The 13,415-nt window shown below is 38.7% G+C and overlaps 1 protein-coding gene across 3 annotated transcripts in view; it reads left to right on the plus strand.

The window, feature by feature from the left end:
• Nucleotides 1–13,415, plus strand: part of Kdm4c (lysine (K)-specific demethylase 4C) — a 302,738-nt gene that overhangs the window by 159,828 nt on the left and 129,495 nt on the right. For all 3 annotated transcript variants that reach the window (XM_013026410.1, XM_013026411.1, XM_013026412.1), the window contains 3 exons: nucleotides 3,002–3,237; nucleotides 5,474–5,793; nucleotides 7,829–7,937. In XM_013026410.1, the coding sequence (XP_012881864.1) occupies nucleotides 3,002–3,237; nucleotides 5,474–5,793; nucleotides 7,829–7,937 (665 nt within the window). The remainder of the gene's footprint in view (nucleotides 1–3,001; nucleotides 3,238–5,473; nucleotides 5,794–7,828; nucleotides 7,938–13,415) is intronic.

Genomic DNA, 13,415 nt, shown 5'->3' on the forward strand with positions numbered 1-13,415 from the left:
AGTGGGAGGGTGATCTTCTTTGAGTATCACAAAAGAGGGAGATGGCTGTTTCTTCTAGCTTGGAGTTGCTGTGATGGGACTAGGTTGTGGATAAGGTTGAGGCCTGTCAGCAATCAGTTAGCTTTTCCCTGAGGGCTAGCTCCTGAGACACTCACAGAGCCCAGCCTGGAGCCATTCTCAGGATTTATGTTTACTGAATTTCCAATTGTTTTTCTATTACCCTCCTTCAGCTAGGTCTGTTGCCTGTGCTAAAGTGTGGTGGGGCAGCTGCTGGATTTGTTTACCCAATGAAGGAAGTCACTCCTCCATGGGTAGAGCTTTCTCTACCTGGGAAGACAACTTTCCTCTGGGGTGGAGCTGAGCCCTGCAGGTCATGTTCCTTTGACCTGTTGAATGGCTCCTGTTGTCTTCTTCCAAAGCCTGAGTTATGGGCTAGCTGCTCTGACCATCAGTATCAAAGATGGAATTCTTCTCTGGTGGTAGGGTAGGGGGTACTTTCCCACCACTGCTCAGTAAAAAGGAGTGAGGATGTCTTATGTGGTACTCATGCCTTTCCCTTGGTTTCTGGGCCATTCATGGTGTGTCTGGGACTGTCTGTGGTCAGCAGGATGAATATTTCATTGTCAATTCTTGCTGACAGTGAGTAGAATCCACTTGCCCATCGCCTGTGGTGACTTTGTCCCCGGCTCTGTCTATTTGTATGACTGCTGTTCCAGGAGCCACCATGGACATCAGCAAGTGCTTGAATCTGTCTCCTTAACCAAGCTGCCTGAATTTTTCCTTTCTGGCCAAACTCTCTGTACTATGTTGCCACACTTGGTGTGACTCTCCAGCCTTTGACTTTTCATTGGAACACTAAAACTTGTTTCTACACAAGAGCTTTTTTAGCCCCTAGCTTCCCCTCTGCCGTCTTCCTCTGGACTCCTTGACATTTATTTTCTATCATTTTAGAAGGTTGGTGAGCCGAGGAACCTTATGAACGTATAATCACACTACTGCATTTTATAAAATATATACTTTGGGCACAGAACTAGTCAGTAACAAATCTAAAACTTAGATGTTCACATTCAGCAATGATTTTCAAAATACTGTTTTCAAATCAGTTTAGTAGGTTAGGGCCAACATTTTAAAATTAATAGGTAAAATAGAATTAAAATTACCACATTTTACCTGTGGGAAAGGTTAAGTGCTGCCTCATGATGTGCCTATATATGTGTGTGTGCCCATTGTATCACCCTAACATATATGACTTACAAGGTCCAATGGGTATATTCAGAACAATTTTAAAGTAGAAACTGAGAGAATGAGTGCCTTTGAATAAGTGTTACTCCATCTTACCAAAGACACTAGCTTTGGAAAAAAGCATTATTAAATCTTGAGTTTACATCATTTGTACATCATGGGAACTGTACTTTAATGGACAGAAAACAACTCCAATCAGGTATATGAACTGATCTCTTACATTTTTATCGCAATGGGTCTTTTAGTCCAGTAGAGAATACCAATATGTGATAGTGTACACATTGGAAATTTTTGTCAATCTGTTAAAACAATAACTTGCTTGCCTTACTAGAAAGTCAGTTGTTAAGGAGCTTAATTGATACGTTAGGCTGGGGACTTAACTAGATTGCTGATCACTTTTTCAGTAATACCATATCTAGGAACCTCTATCAAATGAAGTGATTCCTTGAAAACTATGAAGTGATTCCTTGAAAACATCTTAATTTGCAGTTTTGCATGTACCACAGTTCTTTTGAATCAGGAAATTTTCCACATAGCCCACTGTGTGCGTTGTCAACAACAAAAGTTGTCATGTCTTTTCATTCCTTGACTTCTTACACTGCCTAGTCAATAGTGTTGTATGCATGTGTGCATGCATGTGTGTATGTGTGTGCGTGTGTGCGTGTGTGTGTGTGTGTGTGTGTGTGTGTTGGGCACTGTTGGGTTGAGTTGATTTGTAATTATTTTAAATTTGTAGGGGTTTTGTATCACATTAAAAAGATACTTTTTACAAAGTTATCAAATGACTTACTAAACTAATAAGGAAAAGTAAGTAAAAGTGTTTGTTGTGAATAATATGTTGACATAACACATTAATACATGTAATTAATGTACTTTCTTATTGTTTTAGATAATGTTGACCTGGAGTTTAATCTGAATGATTTTCTTGCATGCTGAATGTTATATAAGTAGTCACTATTTCACCTTGAAACATAAATAATTCAGGATTTAGGCCCTGAATTTTTAGGGCCTACTATTTGTCTCCCCCTTTTTTATTATGTAAATAAATACTACTTTTCCTTTTCCAGTTTCATTATTTTTGTTCTGTTGATTTTCAGACTTTTGTTTTCAAAATTGCTTAATATTTTAAGTGCTATCTGATATATAAAAACATTTAAAATGTTATACCTTAGTCAGATATGGTATGGTATATGCCTGTAATGATGTCATATATTGTAGAGGCTGAGGCAAAAAGATCATGAGTTCCAAGGTTAGGCTGGGCTACATAGTGAGACTTTGTCTTGTGGGGGGAAAAAAAAACTAAAAGAAAAAAAAAGAACTTTTATTTTATTTTTGCTGGTCCTGGGGCTTGAACTCAGGGCTTGGGCTTTTCCCCTAAGCTTCTCTGTACTCAAGGCTAGCATTCTACCACTGGAACCACCTCTGGCCTTTTCTGTTTATATGGTACTGAGGAATTGAACCCAGGGCTTCATGAGTGCTAGGTAAGCACTGTATCACTAAGTCACATTCCCAGCCCTAAACTTATATTTTGTTACAAGTCTTTAATCAATTATTTATAATAGTTTAGAATTTAGTCTTTAGTAAGTTGATATTTAAACTTAACATATCAAAACTTAATTTTGATGTTTGTCTTTGCATATTATTACAAAACTGCCAGTGTTTTTTTTCTATAAGCAAGTGTCAATAATATCCTATTGATATATATTTTTCATACCTACTATAAACTTTCTCATCTGACCACCACTTCTTTTGTTGATAGTGTCCAGGGAAGTAGGTCTCACTCAAAGAGGCCTAAGGCTGAAGAGGATGAAGAAATGTCCGCTCAAGACAATGGGGAGGAGGTGCCCAGTTCTGACCTAGGCTCAGAGAACCTCAAGGTTGCAGGAAAGCCAAAAGGGGGGTCAAAGCTGGAAAAGACGGACACACCTTCAGAAGAGGCCTCTGTCAGCAGGATGCAGGTGGATCAAAATTTCTCAGATAATACCAAACTCTCAGGTGAGAAAAGAGGCTAATCTGTTTTGCATGTAAGTAATATGTGTTCATTCGTCTTATACCTTAAGTTTGTGTTCATTAGCATAGACATCTTACTTGGACCACCTAGCTTATCCAATAAACGTATAGTAAAGTTTATACAATAAAGTTATAGGGTAACTTATCCAGGAGGGAATGCTGTGAAAGTCAGGGACACTGCTGCTACATATAATGAAGTTTTCAGACAAACGGCAGCATTGCTTATTTGGATTAAGGAGAAAGGTTGCCAAATGAAAAAAAAATTTAGTGCAAGCTAGTTTACAGTATACAGTACATTTTTAGAAGGCTTCTCTTGATTTCACATGAGGGAGAAAAAAACAGTTTATAGACATTTGTACTGGACTTCATTTTAAGAGGAAAATGACAAGTAGGATTTTTCAACAAAACAACTAAAATTAAAAAGTTAACCTAGTAAAATGGTATGGCTGTTCTTTTATACTAAAGCCCTTTTTAAGAATCTCAGTCACTTGCTTCCCCCCCATTTACTGTATATTTCTGAAACAGTGAAATGGTTTGCCTCTTTAATATCTATTGGTGTTTTGTCCTGTAATTAATTGAGGTAGTTGGTAATTCCTGCTTTCCTTCTATACCTCCATCCTGTAAACTCTTCTGTCATGAGACTTCTCCAGATCCAGCCCTGTACTGCTCTTTTCTCACAAGGCAGAACATCTCATGCATTGTTGTAGAAAGTGCTCTCATTCCAGTTTACCTGGGTCCACTCTAGTTATTCTTGCTATAGCTGTCCATATGGCAGTCCCACTGTATATATTCTTTTTATAAGGAAGGGCTTTCCTTTGCCCTCTTACTTTGTTCTTATGATAAAAGTCTGTAACAATGCTTGATAGGAATTGTACTCATTACCTTACTCATGAAACTGTAATCCCTCTGTACAGTATCTTTAAAATAAAGAAAAAGTCCTTGCATACTCGTAATTTGTACCTTAGTTACTACTCCAGCTTCATCACCTTTGCTCCTGAAAAATCTGGATGCCTAGTTTAAACTATAGATTTAGTTTTTGTTTCCCAAATGAGACCATACTACTTGGAAGGACTAGACAAATAAGCATAAAATATCTTGTTTAAAGGGCACGATAGAATTTCATGGGTTTTGCTGTTCTACAAAGGACAGACTAGATAGACAAGGTGATTTAGTATTAATGATAATCTGAATTGAGTTGTGATGAATAGATAGAAGATTGATTATATTGAGAAGGTAGGGAAATGAGTTGTAACAAATTCAAAGACTACAATACAATATGCATCTATTTCTTTACAATTCCTCATCATGGTTTCTAGTACACTGTGCTTAACCACTTTATGAGTTGCTGGAACATTTAGGTTCAGAGTGCCGAATTTTTATTAATTCTGTCTAGTCATTTGCATTTTGTCCTCTAGATCTGGAGCCTGGAAGTACTCTTATTAGAAAACTTTATAGATATGATAGACAAGTGAATAGATAGGGGAGAGGAAGTGCTATGTAATAGTCTTTACTTTGTGTCCAAAATGACAAATGTTCTATGTAATTATCTGGTAGCTATGTGAAGATTGAGAACCACCACACTTCCCATGCCTTTCCATGCTATTAGTGTAGGAAATAATTTGTATTGTATCTGTATTGTCCTATATGTGCCATTTACACACATTTTTGGGACTGCCATATTTCATCAATAGCAACTGTAAGTATCATAGTAGGAATTTAACTCATATTTTTAGATACATTCCTAATTAATATTGATTTGATAACTATTAATTGCCCTGTCTTGATATTAATCACTGTTAGAAACTCCTGTTAATCTCCTGTTTGTAGTAGATATTTGCTTTTACTGAGGTCCAAGGTCTTGTCCAAACAACCATGGAGGCAGCATGATTCTTTAGTGAACCTTCACACCTAGGTCTCTGGATGTTGGGAAGGCTAGTAGTCAAAAATATTTAGGCAATCCCACTTAAAAATAAAGCAGTGATGAACTGGGAAGGTGGTTCAGTGGTAGAGTGCTTGCCTCACATTCATGAGGCTCTGGATTCGATTCCTCAGCACCACATAAACAGTTCAAGTGGTAGTGTGCTAGCCTTGATCTGAAGAGCTGAGTGGCAGTCCCAGTCAATCCCAGATTGCAGCCTCCACGATCATCTCCTCCCCCCGCCCCCCCAAGAAAAGAGTATTGTAATGAAAAATTTGTCAATAATTTTTTTTTGTACCTCAGGAAACAGCTGCTTAAATGCATCTAAAATGGAGGAAACAAAAACTGAAGATGACAAAGCCTACACCATAAGTGTCTCATATATGTCCCAGGAGGCCAATGATTCTACGCCATTGTCTAGTGGCCTGGTAAAGGTGGAGGAATCAGACCCACGTAAGCACCTGTGGCAAAAGTCTCCCGAGTTTGGTTCCTCAGTGGCAGAGAGCAATGATGTGTTTACAGAGGGAGAAGAGAGTGATGTAGAAGACCGGGGAAGTGGCCTGGAACCTGGGGAAATCTCAGCAGTCCTCAGTGAAGATAGAAATGACTTCAAGGTCCCTGGCGTACGTGGTGATATCTATTATTATTACTGTTTCACTGAATGAGAACGGTTACTAAAATGCCATGCTGTGCACTGAAATTTTGCTTTAGGGTATAAATATATAACTTTACACTGGGTTTTAATCATATTCCTCCAAGGATTGAAAGATAAATATCCCATGAGCTCTAGCCAATGTTGCATTCATTTAGCATAGAGCTTTTGGCCATATAGTAGAAGGTTAATATTCTTTCAGTTAGGTTTTTAAAAAATAATGTATATTTTGAGATTAAGGACGGTTCATATACAGTTGTGAGAAGTAGTATAGAGAGATTCTGTGTACATATTGCCCTTTCTCTTTCTTCCCCTACTTAGCTATTTGCTCTCTGCTATCTAGGAAATGTAGGGTATGAAATCGTACTGTACTGTCATGGTTTCACTCAAAGTATGGAGTAGTTTTGTCCTCCACTGCCTTAGGTGTGCTGGGAAGACTTCCCTGCTGGTCTGTCTTCCTCTTGCCTGCAGTTCTTAACTATTGCCTACTTCATACTACCTGTATGCCTCTGTTTAGGCATTAGAGCTTACTCATTTTTTCATTTGACTCTTTCTTCTTGGACACTGGATCATAATAACAAGGTGACCTTCAGGGCTCTGCATTTCCTCAGAAAGAGGCCCTTTGCCTTTCAGAAAAATCAAAACCGTTCTAGATTACTAAGTTCCCAGGCCGACTTTTTTTTTTTTCTCCAACCTGAATAAAATTTGCTTTCATCATATCTGTCCCTGTAACCATATGCTTGGGAAATGGTCAGGGGAACTAGGGTTGTGTGTCAGCATTCTGAACCTTTTTTGCCATTTAAAACCTAACTAAAGCATTTAAGTGATTAAATGAGGAGCTCCAGCTCAAGTTGTTTGAGCTAGCAAACCAACCTGTTGCCTGGGCAGAACCACCTCCTATTGTTTCTGCTTATTTGTACTGACCGCAGGACTTGTAGTATCTTTTAGCAGCAAGGCAGATTATAAAAGGGCAACAGCAACTTTGAATCCTGTTTCTCAGTATCTTAAAATGTCAAATAAACAAAATGCCCTCATTTGATTTTATTGATTATCATTGTATATAGGACTATGCATTCTGCTGAACTACAAAACAAAGATTTATTAAGAAACATGAAAAATGAAAATTGTATCATTCAAAAAGGCAACTGAGAGAAGATTAAAAATGCACTATTTATAATTGAAGTGATTTCAAGATGGCAGTATAGGTCATTAAATAGTAGTTTTTAAGTTGAGAGTGGAGGTACACATCTGTCATTTTAGCACACTGGAGGCTGAGGCAAGAGGCTCATGAGTTTGAGGGCAGTCCAAACTCAAAAAAATAATTAAATTTTTTACTTATGTATGTGACTGAGATGTTGTGGTTCATTTTTGAATAAAAAGGAAACATTTTCAACTTGGCTGCATTTCCTTTTCTTCTGTCTCCCGCTCCCTCCCCCCCTCCCCTTTCCTTTCCCTCTCCTTCTTCTCTTCTGCTTTCCCCTTCCCTTCCCCCTTCTCTCTGGGATTTAAACTTGTGGCATTTGGCAAGTGTTCTACCACTTGAGCCATGCCCCCTCGCCTTTAGTACTTTTGAATAGTGTCCAGAGCCTGGACTGCACATCTACTGTTTATATTTCCATGTAATTAGGATGACAGGTGCTTGTAATACCCCAGCTTTTATAGGTTGAAATGGTTGTGATAAACTTTTTGCCCAGGCTGGTCTAGAACCAGTCTCTGCCTCCTAAGTGGCTGGAATTCCAGAGCAATTGTGCCTGCTTGGATTTTCCTTTTCTTTAGGGATAGCGAAATCACCTCTTAAGTGTAATGAAGTTGGAGATTTAGTTGACCTCTTGGAAAAATTACTAGCTGAAGTTTCTTCTTTTGACTCAATGTTTAATTTTCTTCAAGAACTAATTTCTGAAGATGCAAATAAGCATACGTTTTCATCATGATTAACACATTTTTATTTATGAGAGTGTTTTCATGTTTTTTATTTTGTATACTTTTTCCATTTGTTTTATCACCAGATGATAGAGGGAGAGACCAAAACTGCTAAGAGTTGGCGTCATCCACTTAGTAAGCCTCCAGCCAGATCTCCAATGACTCTTGTAAAGCAGCAGGCAGCAAGTGATGAAGGTGAGTTCATGACATTCTCATTCTTCAGGATTTTTTTCTTTGTTTTGTTTTTGTTGGTCATGGGGCTTCAACTCTGGGCCTGGGTGCTGTCCCTGAGCTCTTCAGCTCAATTCTAGTGCTCTACCACTTGAGCACGGCACCACTTTCATTTTTTTGGTGGTTTATTAGAGATGAGAGTTTCCTGCCCAGGTTGGCTTTGAACCATGATCCTCAGATCTCAGCCTCCTGAATAGTTAGGATTACAGGCATGAGCCACCCTCACCTGGCTAGGATTTTTTTTCTCTAAGTGTTTGTTCTAGTAAACTGCTGTGAAAACTTGATCCCATAGTTGCGTATTATTAGGAGAACATGCAATATATAATTTAGAGTCAAAAGCAATTTTGGTTCTTTTTTTATTAAGTATTTTATTGTGAAAATACCATACAGAGGGTTACAATTACATAAGCAAGGTAATGAGTACATTTCTTTTTTTTTTTGGGTCCGGTCGTGGGGCCTGAACTCTGGGCCTGGGTGCTGTCCTTCAGCTCAAGGCTAGCGCTTTACCACTTGAGCCACAGTGCCACTTCTGGCTTTTTTTTTCTTTTTGCTTATGTGGTGCTGAGGAATCGAACCCAGGGCCTCATGCATGCAAGGCAAGCGCTCTACCACTGAGCCACCTTCCCAGCCCATGAGTACATTTCTTATCAAGCATTGTTGCCTCTCCCTTTGTTTCCCCCTACCATCCCTGCTCTCCCATCTCATTGTTGCAATGCGTCCACCTGTATCCCTATTTAAACAATTTGTTTTTTCCCTTCCCTTCCCCAAATTATACCAACATCAAATACAGTGAAAACAGGGGCTATGCCGTGGGGGAGGGACATACAAAGTAACAAAGAAATCATCTTATAAATATGTTAGAAACAATAGCAAGAAAGAAAAAAAAACATTTGAGTACTTATCTTGGGGTTCATTTAGGAGCAATTTGGGTTCTTATTTGCCAGTGCTAGGTCTTGAACTCAGAGACTCAAGCTCTCACTTTGTGTATTACCACTTGAGTCACACTTCAGCCAGGCCTTTTCCTGGTTAATTGGAGATGGAATCTTTTGGATTTGTTCTGCCCAGGCTGGCTTCAAACCTGTTCCTTAGGTCCTCTACTACTCACCATGCTGAGTACGTAGGATTACAGGCATGAGTTGCCAGCCTGTAATTTGGATTTTAGGATAAAGACTTGCTTCATATAATCTAGCAGTATTACTAGTAACAGTGTCTTGCGTTGCAGATCATAAAGTAAGTCATTCTTGGCATTACTGAAGGTATTTTACAACAGCTGAGTTTTTTCTCATGACAAGTGGTGATTAATTCCTGTAATCCTAGCTTTGTAGAAGGCATAGGCCAGATGATTGCAGTCCCAGGCCCTCCTGAGCAAAAAGTAGGATATCCTCACTGAAAATAACCTAAAAAACAAAAAGCCGAGAGGCATGGCTTAAATTGTACAGCACTTACCTAGTGAGCAAGGCCCTGAGTTCAAGCCCTAGTCCACTGAAAAAGGGAGGTCACTTCACTGATCACTTAATCCATGCCCCTGTCTTTACTTTTAGTGTGATCCATTGAGTTCCTGAGTAAGAATATGCAACAATTGAGACTGTATGCAGTCCTTCCGTATTCTGTTAAATTGTGTGCAGGGAAACATTGCTCTGCTTTACACTGATTTTTACTTAATGTTAAGGGGTCTAATTTTTATTTACCACTCCTAGGCATAACATTCTTTGGTTTGTTTAAGTTAGTTCCCCTTTTTACCTCTCTTTTGACAAATATGCATTTGGTGCCCCAAATTCAAGTCAAACCTTTAAAGAGGCTGAGATCAGGAGGAATGTGGTTTAAGGCCAGTTAGGACAAAAAAATTCATTAGGTCCATGGCAATTTATAAAAACTGCATACTATCATGTGTGCTTGTCATCCCAGCTACATAGAAGTGCAAAAAGATCATGGCCCAGGCTGACCCAGGCAAAAAGCTAGAGCCTGCCCTCAAATATCTAAATCAAAACCAAAAGGCTGGAGTAACTGCTCAAGTGGTAAAGCACCTGCTTAGCAAGTTCAAAGGCCTGCATTCAAACCCAATGCTGTCTCCCCTAAAAAACAACAACCCAATTAGACCATTGACTATTTCTTCCAAACACCTCTTAACATTGTGCGGGCCTATTCCTATTTCTAAAAGATGCAGTAAAACAGGTGTTTCGTAAAGAGTCTTCCTTTCAGTTACACTCCACTCTTAATCAAGGACATCTTGACTGTTCCAGGCTGTCCAGGGTGCAGCAATGTTAGGTCAGGCTTCTTGTTTATATTAAATGCATCTGCCAGACTATATTAGCAGACTTTTTACTCTTACACACCATCTTCTTTTGTAACATATATTTAACTAGGAAGAAAGATTTGGTAAGGATGTAAAACAAAAAAAAAAACCTGAGGGTCAGATAAGAGTGATGGTTCTTTTTATAAAACTAATCCAGGGTGGAATTCTAGCTCCAGTAATATAGAAGTAATGAAACACCTTAGTGTGTATTTGTATACATCATTGAGGAACTTGCTATCATCCTGCCTTGGTCTTCCTATTCCTAGTTCTGGGATTATTGACATGTACCACCACATCAGGTAAAATTCTTTTAATCCAATTTTAGTTTACCCAGCACAAACTATATTCCTCTTATTGTCATTAAATTGAAGCACAAATTTGTATAAAGTAATTGACATTTAACCTACAATATTGCTGAATTTCCATCACCTGCCATCATAGCTTGCCTATAGCATGCTTCCCTGAAAGGATGCACAACTAGCACAGAGTAATGAGAGTTTTCCAAGGGTGCTACTTTTCCCAGGAAGTGTATTTTGAGTGGGCCATTGTAAGCCACCCAGACTTTCTCCCTGGATAGCAGTTCTGGTTTCAGTCTGCAAAATTTATCAATGGATATTTGGTTAATGAAGTTGTCTCAAGTGTTTGAGGTTATTTTCCATCAGAATAAGAACTTCTGTTATCCACTGAGGATTTTTGAGAATTGAGAAAAATTGCAGAGTTTATCTGATGGCTAAAGATTTTTACACATTTCTAAAATGACAATGGAAAATATGCTTTAGCTTAGAGTGATTATTTATATAATTAGATCAGTTACTGTTACCTCTGCTTTTTCTTCTTTTATGCCCATGTTGTTTGAGCAATTCCAATAGACTGAGCATAATTGTTAAGATAAGATGAATGGTAGGTTTTGTGCTCATTGGGAACACACAATTCTCAAGCTAGTTGCTTCTGGGGATTTTTTTTTAATTTTATTTTATTTGTGAACATACTGTACAGAGGAGTTACAATTACATGGGCAGGATAATGCGTACATTTCTTACCAAGCATTGCAGCCTCCTCCTTTGGCTTCTGGGGATTTTTAACCCTAACTGTTCAGCTACTTTTGCCTTCCACGTGTATGGGAGCATAACTGTGTTAGAGCATTTGAGAAATTGTCTTTTTTTTTTTTTTTGGGTCCGGTCCTGGGGCCTGAACTCTGGGCCTGGGTGCTGTCCCTCATTTCTTCAGCTTAAGGCTAGCACTCTACCACTTGAGCCACAGGTCCACTTCTGGCCTATTTCTTTTTGCTTATGTGGTGCTGAGGAATCGAACCCAGAGCCTCAGGCATGCAAGACAAGCACTCTACCACTGAGCCACCTTCCCAGCCCCGAAATTGTCATTTTAAACAGCAATCAGTGTTGAAAGTAATCTTCCCAATGAATGATTTCAAACAGTACATGACTGAACATTCCTGGCGAACTCCTGCACAGATGACAGAGGAGTCTTAAGTTGCTCTTTTCTTCAGAACAGTGCAGTGGCTGTTTGATACTCAAATGCCTGAAAGTGGTAGTCATTTTCTTATGGAAGATTGCATAGTTATAGGATGCCCAAGAAATTCCTGACTCTTAGCCTGCTCATTACTGGAAGATTTTCCATATTAGAAGCAAAACACAAAGGTAGTGGAAAAGAGGGTATATGAGCATACATAACTGAAAAAAGATAAGAACTAGTGTTGAGGGGCTGGAAAGTTGGCTCAGTGGTAGAGCGGTTGCCTTGCATGCCTGAGGCCCTGGGTTCGATTCCTCAGCACCACATAAGCAAAAAGAAAAAAGCCGGAAGTGGACCTGTGGCTCAGGTGGTAGGGCACTAGCCTTGAGCTGAAGAGCTGAGGGACAGTGCTCAGGCCCAGAGTTCAGGCCCCACAACTGGACCCAAAAAAAAAAGAACTAGTGTTGAATTCATTTTTGATGAAAAAAGTCTTAAATTTATACTATGTGTATTTATAACTTCAAAGAAGACATTAAATTTTTTTTGTAACTGAAATGCATTCTTGTTATATTTTTCCTAATATTTGGGAACTAGAAAAGATAATCTTGATATGTGGAGGAAAATTCCATTTTGTTTATTTTCCTGTTTAATAAATTATACAGGTGTTCAACTGAAACAGATTTGAAAGAAAAATGGTGCAGGTTGTCATATTCTTGAAGCAGATTGGATAGTTAGCTCTTCTGCTGTTGAGCTTTGTTGGTATTTTTTGGCATATTCTTGCTCTAGTCCAGGTACAGGGTCTGCATGGAAGGATACTAGAATTGAGAGTATAAATCTATTGAGGGACACACAGCTCAAAGATCTGAGCAATGGTTCTTTTTCTTTGGATGATGAGGATACCTACTAAAAGTCTCATAATTCCTTTACAGATTAGTTTACAGGTCTATATACAAATAGAATTTCACCAATAAAATTCCAACAGGTTACATTTAAATCACTGGATCTGAAGAAGCCAATTGGAAGTCTTCTATTGCCTAAACTTCACCTTCCATACATTATAAAACAATCAAATCTGATAGGTTTGACTTCTATAGATGGAAGACATGTTATCACATTTCATCACTGAGAAGTAGAAATGTTACCTGTCTCTAAAGCTCTTCTTGTGCTACATGCATACATAAAGCACCTGGTCATTATTTTATTTCCATCTGCCTCCACATTGAGAGTGAATATATGGAAGTTGGCCAAGTCATTGAAGAGACCTTTTGTCATTTTAATATTTTTGTTTCAATAGAAGCTAAATGCTTACTTCTGTAGTGAGCCAGCAAGGTTATTTGTAGTATCAGCCTTTGTCTCTTACTTCATTTTCCAAAACGTCTCTGCCTGCATCTTCCTTCTCATCTATCCAGGAAACTTTTTTCCTTCCATTATGGGTATCATCTGCTGCTTTTTGTTTCTTTGTATTTTCCCAGGCTAATGCTTTTTCTGTGTTCTTGAAACTTTTTCAATCACTTTTCACCACTCTCCTCTGTTTTCCTCTTTCACCTTACATATTCTTTGCTCTCATGTACAATGGAACCCTTTCATTGTACCTCATTATTTGTGGCTCACCCTCACGCCTCTTCCTTTACAAGTCCTTGGCAGTGAGTTTCTTTTTGCACCTCCCTTGTCTCAATCAACCT

Source organism: Dipodomys ordii, unplaced genomic scaffold (genome assembly GCF_000151885.1).
Source record: "Dipodomys ordii isolate 6190 unplaced genomic scaffold, Dord_2.0 Scaffold93, whole genome shotgun sequence".
Lineage (NCBI taxonomy): Eukaryota > Metazoa > Chordata > Mammalia > Rodentia > Heteromyidae > Dipodomys > Dipodomys ordii.